The sequence below is a fragment of the Coturnix japonica genome, chromosome 12 (assembly GCF_001577835.2).
Source record: "Coturnix japonica isolate 7356 chromosome 12, Coturnix japonica 2.1, whole genome shotgun sequence".
Classification (NCBI taxonomy): domain Eukaryota; kingdom Metazoa; phylum Chordata; class Aves; order Galliformes; family Phasianidae; genus Coturnix; species Coturnix japonica.
In genome coordinates, this window is record NC_029527.1 from 5,715,046 (window position 1) to 5,740,033 (window position 24,988).

The 24,988-nt window shown below is 45.7% G+C and overlaps 1 protein-coding gene across 4 annotated transcripts; it reads right to left on the bottom strand.

Moving 5' to 3' along the window:
- Positions 1-741: 741 nt before the first annotated feature.
- On the bottom strand, positions 742-14,590 carry WNT5A (Wnt family member 5A). 4 transcript variants are annotated; one of them, XM_015875431.2, is made up of 5 exons: positions 14,311-14,590; positions 11,634-11,767; positions 10,220-10,485; positions 5,200-5,492; positions 742-3,691 (listed from the first exon to the last, which is right to left on the bottom strand). In XM_015875431.2, the coding sequence occupies exons 1-5, from the start codon at positions 14,314-14,316 to the stop codon at positions 3,233-3,235; spliced, it is 1,158 nt and encodes a 385-aa protein (XP_015730917.1). In that variant the 5' UTR covers positions 14,317-14,590; the 3' UTR covers positions 742-3,232. The 4 variants fall into 4 exon arrangements, with proteins under 4 accessions (XP_015730917.1, XP_015730921.1, XP_015730920.1 ...); XM_015875435.2 differs by lacking the exon at positions 14,311-14,590 and adding an exon at positions 13,011-13,297; XM_015875434.2 differs by lacking the exon at positions 14,311-14,590 and adding an exon at positions 12,075-12,371.
- Positions 14,591-24,988: the final 10,398 nt, after the last annotated feature.

Sequence of the window (24,988 nt, forward strand, 5' to 3'; positions counted from 1 at the left end):
AAAAAAATAAGAGAAGCAGCAGAAGAGAGGTAGAACAGGCCATTAATTCATCAAGATCTCTATTAACAGGAAAAAAAAATGGTGACTTCTTGGGGAAATCAGTTCAAAGAAAAGGCAATCCCAAAGTAGGAGGTTTGTTTTTTTACATTACTTTTCATATTCTACCTTACTCCCTGTCCCTCACTGTTCTGCCTTTTTTAAAGGCCTCCCTGCTTTCCACGCTCACACTCGCTCATAGCAGGAAGTCTGAGGACAAACGTGTGCGTGTCATCACGCCAGCCCCACGCCACCAGGCTGTGGCCTGCAACCTCACCCCACAAACCACACACATGGTTCAAACCGGACAAAACCCAGTCCTGAAATCTTATTCCCCTCGGAAACCACAGGATGCTCCTCCTGCCATCACTGCCATTACACAAGGAAGTTGTCTGCAGCATAAGGCTGCACTGCCCAGGACTATGGCAAGCCATGGGAGCAGCGTTCACCCTGAAGCCTTTCACCCATCTCTGAACTGTTTTCCATTTCACAGGGATGGGGGCTTGGATGTATTTTTTTTCTTCTATTTAAGAAGTAGTTACATCTGTATTCTTTCTTAATATAGAAATAAAATTTCGAGATGTACTTTGTATGTTTGGCAAACAACCCCTTCCCTGTTTTACCACGTAGTAAATTTAAAAATCAGCTCTGTTCATTGTTTTAACAAATCCTCTTCTGAAAGATAATTGAAACCACTTCCCAATATACAACCAAAGTTTTATTTTTATAGTCTATCTTCCATTATGGTATAATCCTTTCTTTTTTTAAAAAACAAAACAAAAAAAATAAAAACAAAAAACAAAAAACCAGTGAAATATACAAATCACGCGAGACAGAAATATGTACATTAAATGTACAGAACAAAGGAAAGGACATAGAAGATTTACATATCTGAATGACAAGTAAAATATTTTACATTAAATAGTGTTTTAATAGCTAGGATCATGAGATTCAGTTCTGCTTGGACAGAAGTCAAAAAAAGGGACCAAGAGGTGACTCAGCAAACAAAAAAAATGATCAGTTTTTGTATAATGAAAACCAAAAGTGACATATTCAATGAATTAGTGCTTTATTTATTTATCTTACTTTAAAGATAGTCTTTGCAAACATCTGAAGATGAGGGGTAAATATGTCCTCGTACAATAAATTAAGAGCAATAAAGCGCCATTTAAGAAGCTGATAAATGATCAAGATGAACTTAATGATACAGCTTATAGGCTTGTGAAAAGTTAAGGCTTTAGTACAACTAGGCTAAAGTGAAAAATTTTCCTTACTGGGTATCTGCAAAACCAATTTCTTGAACTTCTTGCATGGGACCGAGCTGGAAAGAGGCATCTGAACCAGTGAGGAAACCCTGTGTAAACACACAGCACTGGTGGGAACCTGGATTGTTCATGAAATAATTCCCATTTCAAAACTAAAAACCAAGGGCCAAATGCAGCACACTTTAGAGTTTTAAGGAGTTTCCTTTCAGTAACAATATAGCCCCTAAAAAGTAAGTGGAATAGAAGCAATCAGTGGACCGGTATCAATTCAAGTGCAGGGTGCTGCCTCTAGCAACAGCCCAGGACCATCCCAAGGCTGGGAAGAGGCTTACTTTGAATTATAAAAGCTTTTCAAAAATAATATATATTTTTTTAAAACACCAAAAACATCAGAATCATCGACTAACCTGAAGAGATCTGAAAAAGAAAATGGGTGGGATGAACTGCCCCTGTAATTTGAAGTTTTATTATTTCTTAACTCATTAAAATATATACGTACAAAAAGCTTTGAAATATCAGACACCAGCAGACCACAGTTTTCCCATATATATGCAACTGCTCAAGTACAGTCTGAGCAGTTGTAGTGTATATCTGCAATATATTATCTAAAGCATGTGTATTAAAGACATAGGATGATAAATTTGGTATTGCTGCAACATTTCCTTGAACTATAATAGCCGGTTAGTGTTATTAAAGTATGAAACTATTGTCTCCTCGAGTGAAAGCGTTCCCAAAAATCTGCAACAAAATAATAAAAATCAATCATTCCAAGAGTGGATATCTAATGATTTATCTTCTCTCATAAAATTAGAGGAGTTCTTTGTCAAGCTGTGTTTCGAAAGATAGCCAGCTATTACACCATTTTTAAGGCATTTTCAAATTTGAGGAATTCTGTTTTCAAAGGGCCTTCCAGGCTGGGAGGCTGCAGCTCGGCAAGCTCAGAGCTTCCCAGCCTGTGAGCACGCAGCCTCCCTCCCACCGGGCTGCCGTGCCCCGCGCAGCCGGCATCGCATTGGCTCTCGACACGCCGCTCTGTGAGATGAGATACTCCAACACCACAATTAGCTAATAAGGTCAATTTCTCCTTTGGGGAATATTTTGCTATTCATCGAGGCAGATTTTTTTCTGTATCTGTGTCTTTTTTGCTTTTTTGGTCTCGTTAGGTTCTGGAACCAAATTCAATGACTCAAGAATAGCGCAGTTGAAGCCTTTATGATTCTTTGCTCTTTACCCTCCAGTGACATCGCGTAATTATGCGACCGCATTCAGATATGCAACTGACACTGCACTTTGTGTTGAATATACCACCTCTTATTTACAGAGCCCCAGTTGTACTGAACAGCTTTCTGTACCCCATTCTGACAACTTCTAGCATCTGAAACCAGAAGTCATGGACAGGTCTGCATGTTCCTCACTTCCATAGGGATGGTTCTAACATCCCAAGCATGTTACATGGTTGCTCCGCCTACTGCATATGTATTATGCCCCATGGGACTTAATTAGAATATGTTGGATTTTCCTCTCGAGCTACTCTATTGTTTTCAAAAGGTTTTTTTTGTGGTTTTTTTTTTTTTTTTTTTAGTTTGTAAAATAAATATTCTCAGGTTCTCCCCCATTATTGCCAAAATATAAGACGCACACAGTTCTGGGATGGACGTAGAGAGGGTTCCAGGCACTTCTCTTTGCAATCTTTATATTTTTCTTTTCCTTTATTTTTTTTTCTTTTTTTCCTTTTTCCTTCCTCTGCCCCCTTTCTTTTTTTTTTTTTTTCTTTTTTTTCTTTTCTTTTGTTGTTTTTTTTTTTTTTTCTTAAAAGAAGACAACAACTCATTGGACTCTATAAATAAAGCAGAAAAAGTCCTGTGGAAGGGGCAAGGGGCCCACACCCCTCGCAGGCAGGTGGCTGCAGTTCCTCCCACCTCGTCCATCTCCTATTTGCACACAAACTGGTCCACGATCTCTGTGCACAACTTGCATTTCACGTAGCAGCACCAGTGGAACTTGCAGTGGCAGCGCTCTCGCTGCACCGTCTTGAACTGGTCATACCCCCGGCCACAGCACATTAGTTCACAGCCATCCATGCCCTCTGAGGTCTTATTGCAAAGGCGGCCCTGGGTGCCCAGAGACCCGGTGCTCTCATTGCGCATGCAGTAGTCAGGGCTGGGATCGATGTAGATCAGGTCATGGATGGTGGGTGCATTGAAGCGGCTGTTCATCTGCACCAGCTTGCCTCGGCTGTTGAGTTTCATGGCAGCAGCACTATCATATTTCTCCTTCAGGGCATCGCCTACCTTGCGGAAATCGGCAAGCTGAAGCCAACAGGTCTTCAGGCTACAGGAACCAGAGACACCGTGGCACTTACAGGCCACGTCAGCCAGGTTGTATACAGTCTGCAGAAGGCAGGGTGAAAAGCAAGAAGGAAGGTGAATGATTAGCATGGCTGTGGCAGCATTCATTCCCCTCTTTTACTACGCTCTAGCCCCTTCCCCTTGACACCTCACAACATTAACTCTAGCATTCTCCTCCCTGCTGCAATAGGGCAGAAGGGCAGAAAGCACACACACACACCACTCCTTGCATCCTGTTAACCCAGACAAGGGGGCATGGAAGGGTGGGGAGAGTTCTCTCCAGCCCCCTCCCTGTCTTCACCACATAGAAAGACAGCAACACACACACGCTGAGCAGACAGCAGCATCAGTCACACTGCATTCAAATTTTAGGAATTCTCTTTCGTGCCAGAGAAAGATTTCGCTGTTTCATTGAGAAATGTAAAACATCCCTTTATTTTCTATCCGAGTTACTTTCTCTATTGATCTCGGCTTGAGGCTGCAATTAGGGAAAGAGTTAAGATTCCGCTTGTTCCTGGCTCAGCTGCAGCCAATTGTCTACTCTTGGCTCAGCATCCTCCCCCTATCCCAAATACTGCTCTGCAAGAGAGACTTCGTCCAAGAAGAAACCCCCAAACACCTATGGGTGGAAGACAGAACTACACAGCAATATCCTCTTTACAAAGCTTTGGCAAGGAAATAGCAGTCATTTGCCCTGTACAAATAGAAATAAGAGTCGGTGTTGACACCAACCCAAAAATCCTGATGTCTGACACATTAGATGATACCATAGACAACTTCCACCCAGCAGTTGCAGAAAGTCTTAGTGCTGCCAAATGGCACCACAAAGATGAGGCTGAGGAAGGAGAAACTGCTAGAATCTCCGTTAGCAACTGTGAATGTGCCATTTTTCTCCACAGTAATGGTAAATTGGCCTGTCCACTGCTTTCAGACACCCTCCTCTCACATTTAAATACTATTAATTTTCAATTATCTTTCATCCTTCTTCACCTTAGAACACAAGTGAAAAGACTCCAGCCAACTATGTCTGGCATGTCAAAGCTCTAGGAAAATAATGACTTTGGCTCTTCGTGTTCAGACTATTAAAAAAAGAAAAAGATTACACCCATTCATTTAAGGCATTTTCTGAGATTAAAGAAACCATAAAGACATGTTTAACCATAGAAGATCATGTTTTCTCATAATATGGAGAAGCTTTTCACATCTTCTCAAAGCAGGAAATAAAAAGCAGGAGTAACCCTGCAGCACCGTTCCAAACAAGAAACAACCCCTCAGCTCACACAGAACCGACTGGAAACACAAACCAATAAAACATGCAGTGAGTTGGGCACTGCCAGTGAACCAGTGTGGAAGGAAACACAGTGCACGGCAGTTCCAATGCTCCATGGGAAAGGCAATGAGGAACAACATGAATTTATATGCTCTCCACCCACCTATTCCTGCCTTTTCTATATTCTTGTCTTGAGCATCAGAACAGAGACAAGCCTTTGTGGCAGGTGACCACCCAACCTTCCCTAGAAGGAGGGACTCAGAAAGACAGAGGCACTTACTCTCCTCCCAGCCTCATTGTTGTGTAGGTTCATCATGATCCGGGCGCTCTCGTAGGAGCCTCTCTGGTAAACTCTCTCCCGTTCCCGGGCGTCAACAAACTCCTTGGCAAAGCGGTATCCGTACTCAATGTTGTCCCCACAGCCGCCCCACAGCCAGTCCCGGGGCAGGTCCTTGGGCCGCGCGGCCCGGCTGCAGCCACAGGAGGAGAGCTCGCCCTCTCGGCATGCCCGGCTCATGGCATTGACCACCCCGGCCGCGCTCACTGCGTAGGTGAACGCCGTCTCCCGGCTACCTGTGTGGAAAGAGGAGGTACATTACAGGAAGGCCTAGGTGTGCTGCCCCAGCCCATGCATTGCAAGGAGCCATCCAGAAGATTCCAACATTCATTCGCCTACCAGAGCATAAAGTAACCCTGAAACGTGCTCATTCAAAACAAAGAAAAACCCAAGTAAATCCTGTATCTCCAAAACCATGGGAGTGCACCAGGTGCTTATGAGTAGGGGCTGCTGCTCGCTGGTGCCAAGAAGAGTGACATGGCGGAGCAGGCCGCCATCAGGCAGCAGCAGCCCTGCCTCCAGGGACACAAGGGCGTCAGGCTCCCAGCTCTCTGTAAAAAGAGACATGGCAAATGCAAATTTGAAAAAGTCTGGTTCCTAAATTACTGCTTCTCAAAGATGATTTATGCACTTCACCCACTAGTTCCAATTTATTTAAAGTTATAGCATTTTGCAAAGCTTCCTGCTAACAAAAGTAAATGTGTGGCAGAGTTGCACACTGCTCCTTGTCCTGTGCATGAGCTGAGCCCTTCTGCAGGGCACAACTGACACCCAACTCCAACCTGTGCTGCTCAGAGCCCCATGCTCCAGCTCCTCTGTATATAGGTAAGTGAGCGCAAGGACAATCACTTTTACAAATTACAGGGAAGAAAAAGCCTTGGCACAAGCGGGCTATGAAAGTTTTCTCCTCTATCCAAGACACTTAGGTAGAAATATAAACCTCATGATTCAAATGTCGGGAAGAAAAACGTACAATATCTACAATGCAAGGCATGGCCAAGTATCTCCCTCACAACGGTATCTAAACCTACCTTCAGTTAGAGCCTGAATTCCCCTCTCTCTTTTCGAAGTATCCAACAAGTTCTGACTACATCTAGAAGGGCTTTCAAAAACCACACACAAAAAAAAAAAAAAAAGAAAGAAAGAAAGAAAAAAGAAAGAGGAAAAAAGAAGACAAACCACAGAACTTGCACCAGAAAACCCACTTGCAGCTTGCCTTTCATCTTAGCAAACAGCATCACAATGGATCTTTTCTAAGAAGGATTCACAGAATGACTAAGAATAGACTAAATATAATCTTTTCGTTTTCCATTTTTGTAAGTTCTGTTCCCAATCTTTGGCCTGATCAATAGATCAAGACTGTTTACAATCTAGCTTTTACAAGTTTCTCAGGGAACAACATGAGACTCTGTGAAGTTAAGCCTTTAAGAGGCTGCATTTTGGATGTATCATATGTATTCAGGCAGCAAAAAATTGAGGCAAAAACTGTTTGTACAAGGCCTACCATGCCAGGTCAAACCTAGTAGTAGCTTTTGAGCACTTCTGGAACATAAATAATTCACAATCTTGTCCATATTTAACATCAAGAAGACACCACACTCAGAGCAGCTTTGTTAATATAACAGCTGTCATCCACTGGATTAATTCTAGTAATAGATGCTGTTTTTAAATGGGAAAAATCAGAAGTCTTATGTTGGGAAAGATCAGATTTAAGGACGATGAGAAGCACTTTGCCCCCTACTTACAATGCTGTATTTTCCCAGACACCTGCCTGGGGAAGTACTTACATGAATTATGAGTGTAAAGGGTTACAGGAGTGGCCTTTTCAGTTAAAAAAGATTTGGCTTTATGTGCTGACTTACGCCTTGCTTTTACTGCAAACTATAACAGGGGGAACCTCATACAGATTTTAATGTTCCCGTTTGTTCTGTAACGCACATTTTTTGGATTAATTCCTTAAGCAAAATTTCCACTAGTTTTAGAGGAAAAGAATCATGGTCTGCTTTGGACCACAGGACTCGCTTCTTCCTTTCCTTTTTATTCTTTTTCATGTTTAGTTAGCTCGTGCTTTCACATGATTAACTATGCTGTTTATTGCAGGATTTAAACCCACAAAGCTGGCTTTTTTTTAAACTAATATTCATTATTACCTTGGAGAGCATTTTAAAGAATTTACTCTTAGTGGGACACAGAAGGAAAGGCTGGGGTACAGAAAGGAGAGTTGCCCCCACCTTTCTCCCTTGAGCAAACTATACAGCAGCATCAAGTGCTGAAGGAGATATCCCCAGGCTGCAATCCAGCACTCCTTAAAGTCACTGACCCCAGGAACACAGGAAGGGTGATAATTCTATGTGGATGAGTTGCTCTGAATTTTATTTATTTATATATATATATTTTAAGTCTTTAGGCACAACTGTGCTTTCCTTTACTGTCAAACCTGTCTTCTCCCACAGCCTAGCATTTCTCTCTATTGTAGCCATGGCAAGGAAACACACATTCCAAACACGTCCGAGTCCCTTCACTCCCATATATATAAAATATAGAAATGGAACTGTTCAACATACACACTCTGTAGGAAGCCACCCACAGAGCAAGGAGCTGAGCCTTACACTTGATATCAATAAGTCTGTGAGAACAGAACAGGTTTTTTTGTTGTTGTTTTTTATACCTGACCATAAGACACAAAATGTTCTTTGTCCTGTATCTGAAAAGCATTCAGCATGAATAGCCCAGACTCCAGCACACCGAGCTGGGGGGAGGACACAGCTCTTTCCCCTCACATTAGCACTTTGCTGTTCTGCAGCCCCAGCGCTGCCAGCCCCAGGCTCAGGAGATGGCAGCAAGGACCGTGCCTGACCTGGGGCCATCAGACATGGAGAGCAGTGAAGAACAAAAGCCCTGAAGCTGCAGTTCAATAAGCCACAGAGTGAGTTTCCAAACCCAGCGCTGGGTTTATTTGTACAGCTTTAGCTAACTTTGCCAGATAAATCCTGGAAGAAAGACTGTCCATTTATGAGCAGTGGTAATTACCGCACTGTCAGTCAGTGCTCTGCTCAGGCGTTCCGTGCACAACAGCAACAGACTGAGCCCCGATGACAAAACCCTCCCAGACTACGTGCACCACAACCTTCTCGCATTGGTGAGAGCGAGGAAGAGCTGACAGCCCTCGACAAGCCAGCGTAAGGCAGGCGGAGTTAAATTGGATCAGGCTTGAAAAGTGCCCATTTTTCCTTCCACTCAGAGACCAGCAGTTGGTCATTACCGAAGGTCAGCATGAAATAATACCACTGGCACCGACAACACCTTTCTTGTTCTCCATGAATACACTCTTTAGGATCTTTAACTCTTGAATACAGCTATTAACCTTGCTTCCATCTGCAATTAGAATAAGTGGCTTAATTACATGATAAATTGCTGTGTAGACATCAGCTAATACAGTCATATCCAGGAGAAGGGTGCGGCAAAGTTATTTAACTTGAAAGAAACCACCTCTAAATAGATCCATCATACTCAGGGAGGGCAGAAACTCCTATTTCAGAGACAGACACCACAACCCACGGGCCCAATCCCGCACATTTCTTCACACCAGCAGTCCCCTTGAGCTCATTTTCACTTGCTTGAATAACAAATAAGGGCTGAGGGACAAAGGCCCAATTTTCAAACAGATTATTTAACTGGCAATTGTTGGCTTATTAGAACAGAAAAAGTTTCCTTTCACGTTTCATATGCTTACAGATCTTTGCTCAGGTTGGGCCAAAAGGAAATACTCCATGGGAGGTGTTAATACTGTGCTTGGAGAAAGCCTCGGGAAGGTTGTACATCTGAAACCAGCTGGCCCAATTAGATACTTGTGCGTAATAGATTGCTTTTATTTATCTCTAAATAAAAACACTTCCTAAAAAATTAGGGAACAAACATGAATTGGTGGTATTCCTTCAATCCTTACTGGAGTTACCCTATTCACAAATGAAGTCAGCTTGGATCTGATTTCAAAACCTTACGCAGGTAAAAAGCAACGCTGGGCTTGTCAGCACACTCATCACTAAACAGAAGCTCCCATTCGTCACTCAGAAAAACTGAGCTTTCCCAGTTGCTGCACAGTATCTGACATCTGACGTGGGAATGTCAGAGGAAGGTTCCACCATGGACCCAGTTTGGTAGCACCAGCTAAATTTTTGCCATGACAGTTAAAATACGCAGTGGTCCTTAAACAACAGGACAAGCAGGCAGCACGTGAGCAATGGAGAAACACATTTCGAAGACAACATCATGGGGAAAGGGCTGGGTGTCCAACAAATCATGGTAAGATTTTCATAGGAATCTGTCCCTCCTACCATTTTTGTGCTTACAACAAACACAACCTGTACAGACAGCCACACGTTCGGCCCCGATAGAACTGATTTCATACAGGTTAACCCGCTACATTATTTTTAGCACAAATCTAACTTTGTCACAAAGAGAAAGACGTTATCATGTCTGGAAATAAGTAAGCAGGAATGGCCTATAGACACTAATAGACAGAGCAGCAATTCTCAGTTAACCTCCAGACCAAGAGCAATTTACTACGTAACCACTAGCTCTGGAACTAAGCATGGACATCTTTCATTTTACAAGATACTGCTGGTTTTAATTCTCTTCATTTGCTTTCTTTTTTCTTTTTTTTTTTTTTTTCCTTTTCCTTTTGTCTCAGGTTTTCTAAACGGACATTTCAAGGCTCCATTTTCCTTCCTAATGTATTTCCATACGCAGATGTGTATTCCTACTTTGCTTTCCAAAAGACATGGCTGGACAGTGGTGGGAAATCACCTCCGGCTAAAAATAATTCAACTCCTTTGCCAACTTTAAAAAACACTTGGTTGTATACAGTACACAGTAAGAACCTGGCAAGAGCTTCAAATGCAGAACATTATGAGGCATACATATCCTTAGACAAGAGTTTAATCATAAAGATGTTGCTTCCTACCTATCTGCATGACTCTGCCAAAAACAGAGTTGTTGTCCACAGTGCTGCAGTTCCATCTTCTGTGTCTGAACTGATACTGGCATTCCTTAATGCCGGTCTTTGCACCCTCTCCAATGAATTGCATATGGTCCTGATACAACTGGCAGAGTTTCTTCTGTCCTTGGGAAAGCCCTGCTAGCTGGCTACATAGTGGCTGGGCTCCTATTATATATACCTCTGACATCTGCACAGGGTTCATGGGGTTCATAGGGTTCATCCCTAAAGACCTGTGTAAAGAAAGATTTGGGTTAATAAAGAGAAAACAAAACAAAAAGTCTATAAATCCCAAACCAAACTTGATCTTATATATAAATATCGAGTCTGTGACTCCTCGTTGTTGCTAGCAGGTGAGGAGAAAAAAATTACATAAACATGAAACTTTTACTTTAGAGACAGTATAAAACAGAGCTAATGAGTTCCCACCCATGTAGCTCTCACCACAGATTATGGACTGAAATAAGACTCGTATCCAGGCAATCTTTCTCTAACTTAAATGGACGCAGGGAAAATAGCAGAAGACCCAAACAACGGCAAGGCTGAAAAATGCATAAAGCAAAATATGTATATATGAAAAAAGCAGAAGAAAAAACCCAGACCTCATTTCATATGAACACACATTTTAGATGCAAGTCTGGATTTCTGTCTGCTCAACCAGAAGCAGGGAAACCTTTCAAAAAGCAGAAGTTCGGATCTTGTCCCATACTGCTTCCAGCTCCTTCCCAACGCACACATGAGCACAGAGGGAAGTATCAGCATTGTAAACAAAATCAACTTCATCCTCTAAATTCTTTAAGTGCTCCTCAGGAGCACTTACACAATACGTTTTAGTTAGAAAGTGCCCATTCATCCCAAAAGGACTGACGGAAGGAGCAGAGAACGCTTATTCCAATGACTCCCCACACCGTATGTGGTTGAGAAATAGTTAAGTTGCCAAAGCAGAAACATAAAATGTTCTTCTTTGCAACAAAATATACTCATAAACATTTAAGCTGCTGAAAAATTCGAACTTAAATTCTAATTTCATAGAGGTTCTTGTGGGTAATTCCGTCCTTTCTCTCACATACACAAAAAGTCTCATCTGAGGGAGCTGAAGCAACTCTCGTAGAAGAGATGCAATTCTACAAATATAAGGATGATGAAATCCATAGAGAATCTAGAGCATTCTAAAAACTGAATTTTGCAGCACAGGCTGCTATACGACTGCTCTTGCTTCAGAAACACATCCATTTTCCAGCACAGCACACCCCAACACGGCTCCCGGCAGACCCTTCATGCAGTACTCCCCCAGAAACAAAGTACACACGAAGCACACAGAAGTTCCATCAAGCAAAACTTTGCTCCCCCTTTTATAAGCACGCAGACACGAGATGCTTACCACCAAGAGCTGGCTTCTATTACAACCTGGGTACAAGAGGAGAAGATGGCCAGAGCCACTACGAGGTACTGAGCAGCCATTGTGCTGCCAACTGTCCCCAGAGCACCTCCTTGGATTAATACTGCAGTGGATTTCTAGAGGGGGGAGAAAAAAAGATCAGATTGTTTATTGCTTCTCAGACCATTTTCGAGCATTCAAGTTTAAACAACGGAAGTACCCGGGCCCCTTTTAACTCGACGCTGCCTCCGCGCTGCCCTTCTCCCCACCGCGCCGCTGCTGCCGGACGGGGCCACCCCGCGCCCCCACCCCCGGACACCGCCTTCCCGGGGCGGCCGCACCGCTCCGCACCCCGCCGGGGCGGGACGGGACGGGCACGGCGGACCCCAGCCCAGCCCTCCCCGCCACCCCGGGGCTATCAGCACCCCACGGGCCGCGCTTTACCCCATTGCTCCTCGCTCCCGAGCCAGCGCCGCGGACACGGAGCGCTCCCGATCGGCGAAACGCAGCTTCAGGTTTGCAAAGCGAGCTCGGGGGTGCCGGACACGGCCCTCCCCCACCGACTGGGGAAGGAGCTGCCCGCACCCCTAAACCATCCGGCTGCACCCTCCGCTCCCCGAGCTCGGCGCTGGCAGCGCGGTGACAGCCCCGACGGCGGCAGCGGGTCCGGTCGGTGCCCGCAGCTCCGAGCAGCGAGTAGGCTGCTGGCCTGAAAGACCAACGCTTCCCCCGACAGGTCCCGCAGATCCGTCTGCGTCCTCACGCGGGACTCTTTAACTCACTAACCAGTGCCATTCACGGGTCTGGCTTTTTTTTTTTTTTTTTTTTTTTTTTCCTTCCCTCCCCTTGGAAGGAGGAAAAAAAAAGACATTTCGACACTTGGGGGCTCCCTATTCATTCTTAAAAAGCCCTCAATGTCGAAACCAAGGTGTTCTTAACCCTAATTTCTGTTTGCAAAGGGCCGGGAGAAGAGGACCGATCGCAACCACGAGAGCGACAGAACGCGGCGGGACCATCCGCATCACCCCCTGGAGCCCTTCGCCGGGCGAACCGTGCCTGGCTGGGTCCATCCTACGGGACTCAGCCCCGACAGAGCGGCCCGCTCCTCGCTACGTTCCGGAGGGGACGAGGCTCGGGAGAGGTGCGAAAGCCACATAACGAGCAAGGGACGGGGCTGAGTACTCTGTGTTGGGAGCTCTCTACGGCCCGCGAACACCAAGGGGGTGGGTTTGGGAGTTATTTCTTTGCATCCACGAGTTCTTCAGATAACAACGCTAAAGAAACACCGAGGAGCTTCCCGAGACTGAGAACTTTGGAGACGCGGAACCCCAGCGGGACCTCAACCCGATGCTGCCGGGCTGCGAGCCCAAAGCCTCGTACCTCCCTACTGCGTTCCGGAGGTCCGGTGCCCCCCGCAGCTCCCGACCCGCAGCGCTGTTGTTTCGCTCCCGACAGGGGGCGGCCTCGGCCTCTGCAGCCCCCGGGGGGCGCCGGGCGGCCGCTCCCCTCCGACGGCACCTCCCGCTGCCCCCAGCGCTCTTTTCGCCCTACAGGAGCGGGAGGAGGCACCTGCGCCAGGAGGTTCGGCCCCGTTGCACGGAGCGGCTGACAGGCTGCCGTCACCAACATAAAAGGGGAATAAAAAAAAAGAAGAAGGAAAAAAAAGGGGGGGGAGGTTGGGGGCGAGAAAGAAAGGAGAAAAAAAAAAAGGTTCGCCGGCAGCACGGCGGGATTGGCCATCGGGAGCGCGAGGCACCGTTTTCAACTTTGTAGGGCCCCGGAGATCGGGTTGTGGTATTTAATGCACCCCATGCGGAGCTCGCGCTCGTTGCCGAGATGAAGGGGGCGGCTTTACGCCTGTGATCGTGTTTTACACCGGGCGTCTGGAAAGCCGTGAGGGCATCTGGAGCGACGGCAGCGCTGCTACCTGCGGGCGGGCGGCACCGAGACCGCGGCTCCGGAGAGAGGGGGCGGCCGGAGACTGTCCGCGGGGGGCGGCCGCCTCGGAGCGCCGTGAACGGGACCGGGGAGCCCCCGGGGAGGACGCGCACCTCCAGCCCCCGCGGCCCGAGGGGGCGTCGGGGCTCGGTCCGCCTGAACTCTGGGTGACCCACCGAGTTAGCATACAATTGCCAACGACAAACAAACAAACAAGGAAAAGGATCTCCAACATGGAGTCCTCGCAGCGCCGAGGGGACCCCGAGGAGCCGCGATCCTGCGCTCTGCCCCAGGCGGGACCCTCTGCAGATGCAGAGTGATAATCTCCAGAAACTTAGAATAAAGTTAAAGGGGGGCGGAGGAGGAGGGGGGGCTGACTCCGGGTCCTCAGCTGGCCCCCAGCCAGCGTTCCTTAAAGGCACAGGCACCGGAGCGTCGGCGCCGGGCTCCTCTACAGCGATCCTCCGATGGGAAGTTGGGGAAGTTCGGGGCGATGTCTTTAACACCGCCGGGATGGGGTACCGGGTGCGCAGCCACCGGCGGCGCCGCGTGGAAAAAAAGAAAAAGAAAAAAGAAAGAAAAAAGGAAAAGAAAAAGGATTAAAAAAAAAAAAAAAAGAAAAAGAATAGAGAAAGAAAAGAAAGAAGCTTTTTCCAGGAGGGGGGGGGGGGGGGTTGGGGAGGAGGAGGGGGTGCGCCCCGCACAGGGAACCCGCGAGCCGCCCGGCAACGCGCCGACTCACCTCCATGGCGCGGGATCAGCGAGCGGCGGCAGCGCTGTAATCCAAGCGGAGCTGAGGGGGAAAGGGCGAGGCGAGATCCGATCCTGGCGGGCGGGAGCCGGGCGCTCTCCTCCGGCTGCCGGGGGAGCACGGGGGCCCGCAGGGCTGGCGGGGGGCGGCGGACGACGAGCGGGTCCGACTGCGGAGCGGGCACCGACGCAGCCTTCTTTCCAAGGTCCATCAGCAATCGCAGTAATTAGGGCTTTCCACCACCAGAAGAAGGAGGCAAAAAAAAAAAAAAAAAAAAAAAAAAAAAGAGAAAAAAGACCCCCCCCTCCTAAAAAAAAAAAAAAAAAAGCCAACCCAACACACACACACACACACGCACACAGCGCCCGTGGGCGTGATTGTGCGGAAGCAAATAAAAATCTTCACAAGCGGCAGCGAAAGCGCCGCGGGCGACGATCCGTGCCGGCAGCCCGAGCCCAGGTGGGGCCGCCGTGGGGTCTCCGCGCTCCCGGCCCCGGCGGCTCCGCGCCCACCGGGCGGGGTGATGGGGTGGGGGGGGGCGAGAGGAGCCGAGCCGCGCTCCCTGCAAGCCGCTCCGCACCGCTCCGCTCGTTTCAGAGGCCGGGCGGCACGGAGTGGGGCGTCCGCGGCTGCAGAGCGTTCCTCGGGCTGCCTCCCTCCATTTTACACGGAGAAGAAAAAAAAAAAAAAAACAGGAAAAAAAAATTAAATTAAAAAAATCCCAACAACAACAACAGCCGAAAGTTTCTGCAGAACCGGGGGAGGGGGCCCTTGTGCACGCGTGTGTCTGTCTTAGGGGCGACTGCTCCTGCACGGCGAGTAGGGGCAGGGGGAGGGGAGAAGTCCGGGGCTTCAGGAGCGGCGGCGTCGGTTCCCCCAATCCATCGCGGCGCCGGGCAGTGAGGGACGCTCGGAGCGAGTGGGGCTGCAGGCGGCCCCGTGCTGCGCTGCTCTGCCTGCTTCCCCCCGGCTCTCTCCCTCGCTGCTCTTCGCTCCACTGCTTAAAACTGTTAAAAAAAAAAAAAAAAAAAAGAAAGAAAGAAAAGAAAAAAAAAGAAAAGAAGAAGAAAAAAAGTTGGAAAGCCAACGGCAGCTGAAAAACTTTGTGCGGAGCGCATGCGCTCGGATCCGACCTATTACAGACTGGGCTGCATTTTAAAGCTGTACGGCAGCGAGCGGACCCTGCTGCAGTCCCGGGGCGGATTGGGGGCGGTGGGGGGGGAGCAGCACTGAGCGGCCCGGAGTGGGCACCGTGCGGTAGCGCTGAGTGCTGTCCGTGGGTTTCCCCCCCCGGGCCGGGTGGGCGCTGCGTGCCCCGTGCCACGCTCCTTTCGTCGGTCCCCACGGGGCTCCCCACGTGCGAACGATGCGTGGAGCACATGGCCGGGCCGGGGGGGGCTGTGGTGTCGGTGTAATGTGTGATACAACATCGCGTATCGCGAGTGCAATTCACCAAACGCTGGAGGACGGAACGGGCTCGACGTTGCGGGTTCCTCCTTCCCCAGCGTCTTTTTCCGCTGTAAATTTGGCAGGTTGTTGACAAAGCTGTTCGGGTTCAATCACGCACGGCCCAATGAGAGCTGAAGGCGACGAGGGCTCCGCGGCCCCTTTGTACTTCAGAGTGCTTTCACCGCTTAGCAGCCCTCGGCTAGAACTTTTGCCTTGCGCCCGAGCCCGACCAGGGGGAGGAAGGGGACGTTATCATAGCAGCGCTGGGAAACCCCAATAGGCAGCGAGAACGGCTCCGCTATCGATAAATGAGTTCATTCCTTTATCCATTGCAGTGCAGAATCCCTGGTGGGATCCAGGGGTGGAGGAGGGGGAGTGCGGGGAACGGCGCAGCCCCGCACCACGCTGTTCCCCCGCCGCGGTGCAGCCTTCCAGGTACACACCATCCCCGAGCAAAGCCCCCTCCACTCGCCATCCCTGGTTCCTGCCTGCCCGCAGCCCCGCACTGCGGCTCCATTCAGTGCCCGGTGCGGGAAGTCGCCCCGCAGGGTATCCCAGGTTTGATCCTAGGGTAAATGAGGTGCGGCACGGGGCTCCCGGAGTGGGAGGTGGGTGTATAAGGGGAGGGGGAGATAAAGGGGTTTGTTGCTGTGGGGAAGGCCAACCTTAGTTTTATGCCTGGTAAATAATATTTTATTGCCTTTGGTTTACTGTGGCATTTCAATTATCCCCTTTAGGAGTCTGCAGACTGCGTGGGTTAAAGGTCATTTCTCAAATCACTAGAATTAGGAAAGAATAGCAGAAATCTGGAAAGAGGGGAGGAGCCGTGCTGTAAAACAGGAAAGATCGCCTGAAATCAGCTAATAAAGAGCCTCGAGCTGTTCACCGTGTGCTTGTATTACTGAGCGATGTTCAGCATCGGGTCATGGCATAATGCTGTAGGCTCAGCAGGCGCTCCTGGGTGCTGCTGTACACAGCAATAGGACTGGGGAACGAATAAATCACGGGCACATTTTCAAACCGTGGCTCACAGAAGTGGAAATAAAGGGCAGAAATCCAAACATCCTGCAAGGCTTGAAGAATTTTAATTTCTCCTTGCTATTTAAACCAGCTGGGTGAAGCTAGAGGGGGCCGGAGGGAGGAGCACTGACGTTACAGGCATTGGTGCTGCCCGGGCTGTGGGTTTGTGGGGTTGCTGGTTGTGGAGCACAGTGATTAATGGGATAGTTGTGTCATGTGCCTACTGCCAACATCTTGAGCATTTTCACAAGGAAAAAAATAAAATAGAACTTAAATAATAACAACCTCCAAACCCCAGGATGCTCAGTAATATAATAGGAAGTGCAAAGGTGTTGGTGAATATCCAAACAGCAGAACAACAGATGAGCAGTGCAGCTGGTTAGAGGGATGGAGGTCTGCCATAGTTCTGGTGTCTCAGCAGTTCTCTGTAAGACAAAAATGAGTTATTTCCAGTATCTCAGATGGGTTTCTGCCATTTTCTTATTCTGCAGAATAATGCACTTTAAGTAAGGGCTGCTGCACCAGAGCACTATGTGCATGTGTTCATCACAGTGCTGCTGTGTGATTTCTGACTTTTCATATTCACCGATAGCAAACAACCAGTCAGAGGCTGATGGCACATCGCTCCGTCATGAAGAACCTGTAGGGAAGCAGAGCCCTCTGAGAAAGAAGATCTCTTTAGGTTTTTATACCATTTGTATAAATGATATAGGATATACCACACATTGCACTGAAACCCTGTGAAGGCATAACCCTTCTGCAGCTGCTTTGGGGTTGCTGCACGTGTGTATGGTTTTGGGGTGAGGGCCATGCACAACACCAGAGACCATTTGACAAAAGCAAACATGCCCTGCTGCTCTGAGCACCTCACATGCTCTCTGCCCACCACCTGGGGACACCTACCCGGGCCATCACTTTTAATTTTTAAGCTTCAAGTGACATAGATGTAACTACCTTGAAATAGTATGTTTGTTTTCCTAAGCCTATTTGCTTTCCTAAATCATGCAATTGCTTTCTTCTACAGACCACTCTGTTGTGAAAAAAAAAAGGGCTAAACTGCAAAAGTGCACAGGTGTGTTTAGTCAGGGGGGAAAAACAGATCTGAGCGGTTTATTATGAAGATGGGAGCTAACAAAAGGCTCTGGAAGCAGGTTGCCCACAGATGCCACTGTTAGTGGGCATGGGGACCGTCAGGTCATGTGCAGGGTGGTCCAAAGGCACCTTCTGCTGCACATTGGTGCCTCACAGTAACATCAGCTGCTGATTGTTGGTCAGTTTCTGTATTCATATGGAAATGGGAGATTCTGGCAATCTACTCTGAAATAATAAGGCTGCAGAAGGTAGTCGTGGGATCACAGAATCATAGAATCATTTAAGTTGGAAAGAAACTTTAAAGACAGACACCGAAGGGCTCACTCATGCTCCAGCAGCATTTGCTGCTCTCTTGTCCACCCTGCCCCATCCCCTCACGCTGTGCCATATGAGCTTGAGGTCTTTATCTCAGGATACCTCTCCCGTTCACATCGCAGCCATCCCCCTCCTGCCACCATGTGTCATTGGAATGTTTCAAGTAGCGAGTCTGGTTTACTTAAAGAATAGTGCTTTTAGAGGAATAATACTTTGCTTTGTTTCCATTAGGACCTTAAAAAAAAAGAACGTTTATGGGAGGAAAAATAAACAATCCCACCACCACTCCTTAACAACAGAGTACTTTCCCTCTCCTAATGCTACCAACCCCTTCATTCACTGAGGCCAAAGGCACCTCCCATAAACTCTGGAGGGCTCTTACACGTTTCTTCTGAGTGGCCCGAGCCCACCTCTACCCAGCACACACATAAAGGTGCACACAGAGTTTGTTCTCCAGAGATGACCACGAAGGGAGTTCTGCTATGCCAGCTCTGCACCACCACAAGGCATTGCTGTCAGATTTTACTGTTAGTAAACCAGCAGACCACAAGCAGGCAGAAATGTGGAAGAGGAAGAGAGAACAGTGTATTATGGGCACCTCATGAGCATGGACCAGTGTGACGGCCACTCCTGACATGGTCACATCCATGTGCATGGGGCTGCATGACACCTGAGCCACACTGCTCCCCAGGGAGGATTAGCCAAGGATTATCCAAGCAGGACAACTGCAGGATTTAGGATCCCCAAAGTCTACATAGCTCAAGGAGGAATGTAGGTGGATGCTGTCTGGTGCTCTGACCTCAAATATTTCTGAGCACATCTTCAAATCTGTGCACACAGACATATCATCAGTAAGGTGTGTTTAAGAGTGAGAGGAGGGAGCCTGGTTAGAGCTTATATGACACTTATCTATCTTAAAGACTGCTTAGATAATTCATCATTTCCTTAGAACTAAAGACATGTCATGAGAGCTAAGCCAATGTATATTTGCCTGTGACTGCTTAAAGCCAATACAATCCTGAGCTTAGCTATCAGTCTATGCACCCTGAACAACATATCCGATAAATTTAACCCTGTCTTTCCAGCTCCACAATAGTCTGTGAATGGATTCTTACCAGTTATTTGTAATAATATTGTGTAACAACTCATTTTAAGGAGACATCTAAGGTCTAGATTAACTTTTAACTTTTCATTTTCATTATTTAATTTGGTTCTTTCTGACTTGCTCTGGTGGTACTCTCGTCTCTACGTTTTCATTGAATGATTAAGGCCTCATTTCAGACCTATATTGTTTTCCTCAGTTTAAACAGAAATTGTGAAAACTTTTGGCACCTGATGGTGTGAATGTTTGCCCACAGTGACTAACACAAGGTTACACTGGCAGTGCAGCCATGGGACCAGGCTGAGTACCCCCATGGGCGATGAGACTCTATACAGGGTCAGTGAGTCAGACTTGGCACTTAGGGCAAGTGCTTCCCTTGCTAAAAACACTAACTCAGCTCTGAAGAATTGCAAGTTAATTTTTCATTGACTTCCTTTAATTAATTAATCCTTCCTTTTGCTATGTAAGGTCCTAAAGAAATACTGTCACCTTTTGAGGAGTGATCAGACAAAAAATATTCATGGTGTAACTTTGAAAGAAGCAAGGACTGTGGTGGTTGGAAGCATGGCATGCTTCAGGCAGTGCCCACCAATGAAGCAGATGGGGGCTGTTGCAGCGAGGGCTCTGATGCTCTCCAGCCTACCTGCATTTGAGTAGAAAAGTCCATACGGTGTACGTGTATGCTTCTTGTTCTGGTCCTTCATTTAAAAGCGGAAAAAAAGCATCCAAGCACTTTTATCGTGGTATTGGAGATAGTCTTCTGTTCTTTATAATGTTACAGGACAATGTCAGCCTTTTTGTCAAATAGATGTATTTTTGCTTCTGGGTGAGCATGACAGGTATTCATTACTGCCCAGTATGCTTCTTTGAACAGCTGTAGTAATTGCCCAGCCCTGACTCGCTGGCATCTTTCCTGGTCACAGCATTTCTTCCATTCAAGCAGGCTGGAATAACCTATAATTCAAAGCACAGTGGTGACTCTATGATATCACTTTTAACAAAGCAGACAAGCAAAGGAATGGCTACAGAGGTAGCCACTTAATTGCACAGTAATAGTCATCACACTTTATCTAATTGTCTTTATTATGGGTTGCCAGTTTAGCAACTTTTTATTTAAGCAGCTGTTGTGCTAATATCTTCATAAACCACTTCCTTCTAGAACATCTGAATCACTGAGTAGCTTACCCAGTACAGAGGTGGAGGTACTGACCTGCGGCTTGAAGTGAACTCTGTAGGAAAACAGAATCTCATTCATTTCTGCAGGGCTTTATGCAGAACATTTATTGTGCTTTCCTGACCAGCCACATGTGTTTCCATGGAATGACAGAAATGCCGGAGGCTAATACTCCATCTACTTTTTAAGCAAAAGTGCATTTCCATGCATTTCCATCATCCTGTGACTTTTATTTTATTTTTATTTTTTATTTTTTAACAATACTACCATGAGTGTTGTATTATCATGAGTAGAATCCATGAGGATTTCAGAGAAATATGCTCAATTTATTTCCATGGAAACCAGTAGCATTTATTCCCTATCCCACAGCACCAATTCGTGTTCCTTAGAAAAATCTTCCCAAGTTTTTCCTATCCTCTTCGTCAAAAAAGTGCTTTAGTTACAAATCCCAGCTTGATTCCCTAGGTAGGAAAAAAGGAATATAGATTATATTTTTTGAAAGTCACTTAAATAGTTAAATGTGCGATGCAGCAAGGCTTTTTACCACTAAGTATGTAGAGTGGTTCTCTTCAATATATTGGACTTAATACTTGCCATTTGTAGTGGATTGGATGTTGACAGTCCTGTCCCTGAGACTAGAATAGATGTGAGGGGAGCATTCCTTGTCTGAAATACAACTTGAGCAGCATTTTATTATACTATGACCCTGTGACTATACAATCAGGAGGGACTCCTGGGGTTTATTTCAGCTGATTATGGAACACAGAGCAGAATATAACCAGTGACCTCTGTAAATGATCACATATTTGACTTTTGGATAAGAAGTCATCTAGTCATAAATGATTTATCTAAAAGATTCTATCTGATCTGAGACTAAGCTTCAGTCAGCTGTATTAGCAAAGCATGTAACAATTCATAAATTTCACATGCTGTACTACTTTAGAAAATATATTTACATTTTATATTCTTTACATATATCTGGACTGCATTTTGAAAGCTAACTCAAAGTGAAGTCAGATTTTTAAAATATTTGTTAAAAAGCTCTTCCTAAAAATCTGTTATTCATTTTATGATGATGCCCAGTATATACTAAGAACTGGTAAACTTGTCTGTGTAGCATAATTACAAAACTGTACTTCAATGCGGCACTAGAGGGAAGCGTCCTTTCCATCTTAATTCCTGTAGCACAAGGGGGATGTGCATAACATCAAAACTACCGTCTCTTCAATGGCAGCTTGTTTTTAACGTGGCTTAAGGAAGGACCTTTCAAATGCTTTGGATATGCAAATAGGAAACAAAATCACAAAATACAACCATCTGATTTTATAAAGTTGTCCCATTCTCCTGGTGCTTGACCTTCATGAAAGTACTCTGCTATTACTCACTCGGGCACCATTCTTTTCCTATGAATTACTCAATTCAAACATCTCATTTGCTTTATTTTCAGGCTACAGTTTACTGTCTTTGTCACTGAGTAATCAAAAGGCTTCTCAGAAGAGGCCGTGGTGCCAAGGTCCAACAGATCATCTTCAGAGAATGCCTTTTCTTTCCAATTTTTCATTCATCACCCTGATTTTAATAAACATGCAGGGCCAAACATCTTACAGTTTGTGAGGGGAAAAATAATTATTGATCCAAAGTGAATAGGAAAGTGAGCTCTTCAGCACCGTCACTTCTAAAGAATCTATTTCAAAATGCCTGATTTGCCCAGTTCCCTGGGATACTCATGATGGCAGCCTAAATTTGTTAGGAAAATACCCCAAGGTTTCTGTATTTCAGCCTCCATTCTCAAAGATGCTGATTCCTTTCAAATAATAACACAGCAAGCGTTGGAAGGAGAGCATCATCACACAGTGTTGCAAAACACAGGATAATCCACACCTGAAACATGTTTAATTTCAGACATTCTTACCTTATGTGCCCCCTGCTGTGTTGAGTGAAGTCCTCAGCACACCTCTGGAGAAGGGGGCGAAGCAGCTGAAGAGTCACGGATCCCTTCAAAAAAGTTTTCAAAGACTGCATATGGCACTTCCCCATGAGGGAATTTAAAGATCAAAATGTGAAAAGCACAGTTAAGAAGTAGAAAAAACAGACTGGTATGTCCCTATGACTGTAATGGAGGAACAGACTGAGTAGCAGCAAAATGTTAACGGAATAATTCCCTGAGAGTATGTATGTAAAGAGCAGGTGTGGACAAGGACTAGGAAGGTGTAGTTATGATTGTGAGTGGTCACGTTAACCCAAAAAGGATTTATAATTGATTTCAGGACTTAAGTCCTGTACAAATTTTACTCACGTGAGTAGTTGCATTCTTCTTTAAGTTATCTGGCTGGTTATAGCAAAAAAAATACCAGGCACTGATATCCCTTGTTGACTCACGAAGGATGATATTCTGTGAGGAATTTCTCCTGACTTCAGCAGCATCACTTACGGAAACAGAGTGCTACAGCTCTCTCTGCTTTTATATTCCTTAACCATTTTAAAGACACTGGTCACATCCCTAAACATTCTCTGTATTGTTACTGGGTAACTATATTGATTGCAACATGCTTCACAGAGGAAGGAAGATTGTGAGGTACTTTGGTTAATTTAGCTGTAAATTGCACTAACTGCTGGTAATCTGAAAGAAAATTTAAGAATACCTGCATAATGCAAAGGTCTGATGAAGAGGCTTCCACCAGAATATTCTTGTTCTTTAACCAAGAACAAATTCCTTATCATACGAGCTGGACAGGTCTTTTCCTGCAGTTTTCAGACCTTGATGTTTTATTGACCCAGCTTCTTGCTTCAGACTTGAGCTCATGTTCGTCGAGGAAGTACAAGTGGTAATTATGCAGGTCTTTCCTTACCTGTCATAGGCAACATTCACAAGGGAGATTTACAGCCTCCAGCTTTCAGATATGGAGACTGGTTCTCTTACTCCAGTGAGAATAATGCTGACATGGTGAGTGGAATCAGAATTGGAACAAATCCTCTAGAAACTAGCTACCTGGACAGCTGCTCTGGGAGTCTGTCAATATATTTTCCCTCTTCTTTTTCCTTTAATAACCCCAGCTGAAAGGTCGGTCAAAAGTTGCTTTGTTTTAGAAAACAGACTCAGATATAATTCATTTTACTCCCTGAGGCAATAGCAAATTTATCTATAGCAATAGCAAACTAGCCTACAGACTGAAAGATACTTATTCAATTGTAACAAATACCATGAGATAAGTGAACATAAAGTAGAGACACTATAATGAGAGTCTGTGTTAAGAGTAGGTAGAGTGCTGACCTAGAAACACAGTCAGGACAACTATAAACAAAATAGATTGTAAATGAACTTCTGCAGTGAAACCTAAGATCTATTTTCTTATCACAAAGCATTCAAAAAGTCAGGCTGTTGGTTCATCTGAATTACATTTAGCTCAAATTTTGATAGATAGAGGAAATGGTTTGGCCCCATGCTCCTATAAACATACACATATGCCTCCAGAGAGAAGGAAATGGGGTACAATCAGAAACCCACTGTAAGTCAATAGTCTTTCAGTTCACTTCAGTAAACTTTGGGCTAGTTCCTTAATGCACACCGTTATCATGGCTGACAACAATCCTGCCTTCACACTCTTGATTGGTCACAGAGAAGGTTCAGAGGGTGGGAGAGCTGTGCATGAGGAAGATGGCTGGTCTGGAACGACTGTGCTTCAGTGACCTTTAGTGGATTGTAATAGGGATCTTTTTCATTTAAACAAAACATAACAACTGTAAGAGCTCCAGGGCAGATCTGTGTTCTCTTTTGGCCTGTGTTAACCTCTAACCAAAATCTGGCCATTTAAAAGAATGTTCTTCAGCTGTTTTTCTTTATTTTTAGAAATTTAAAATGGAATATAAAGCTCATAATAAAATGCATATGAGGACACAAATAATGGACTCGAGAACTATGTTAGGAATTACTAGACATATAGGTCTTCATTAACTAGGCTGTTCTTCTTGTGAAATTTTCTTCTATGCATGTTGTTGTTCACAATATTATTTATTTCTATGGTAACCAAAGCAGCAAATACAGCAATATTAGACAATGATATTAATATTAATAATAATAAGGCCTTATTGCAAAATAAGTCCACTAAGAGCCAAAACAGAGGTGTTTAGATGATGGTGTAATTTGCTATAATAACTGTTTTGCTGCATATTTGGCGAGGCCAGGATAACTCATTTACAAGGAATGCATTTGTCCAAAATACATTCAAATAAAAAATAGTTATCATGCTGCATTATCATGCACTCTCATAGATATTTCCTTCCTATAGATTTTCCCACGACAAGAAGACTTCTCGCTGAACTCAGGTTAACTGCAGACTGGTGGTTATTTCTCTTGTGCAGCCTTTCGAAAGTCGGTTAGGTGATGTGGAGCCACACATCATCAGTCCTTTGCTATCTGGAGTTATCTAACTTCCTCACACAGCCTCCCACTCGCCTCTCTGCTGTCTGCTCCATCTGGAGGGAGCTGGCTGCTATCCTCCAGCCCAGCTCCCAGAGCA

Coding starts and splice junctions, on each gene's coding strand:
- WNT5A (XM_015875435.2), bottom strand. CDS start 13,259: ATGTTGGTGACGGCAGCCTGTCAGCCGCTCCGTGCAACGGGGCCGAAC. Junction 11,768..13,010: donor CTCCGGAACGCAGTAGGGAG/GTACGAGGCTTT, acceptor TCCCCCCTCTAG/AAATCCACTGCAGTATTAAT. Junction 10,486..11,633: donor ATAGAAGCCAGCTCTTGGTG/GTAAGCATCTCG, acceptor TTCTTTACACAG/GTCTTTAGGGATGAACCCTA.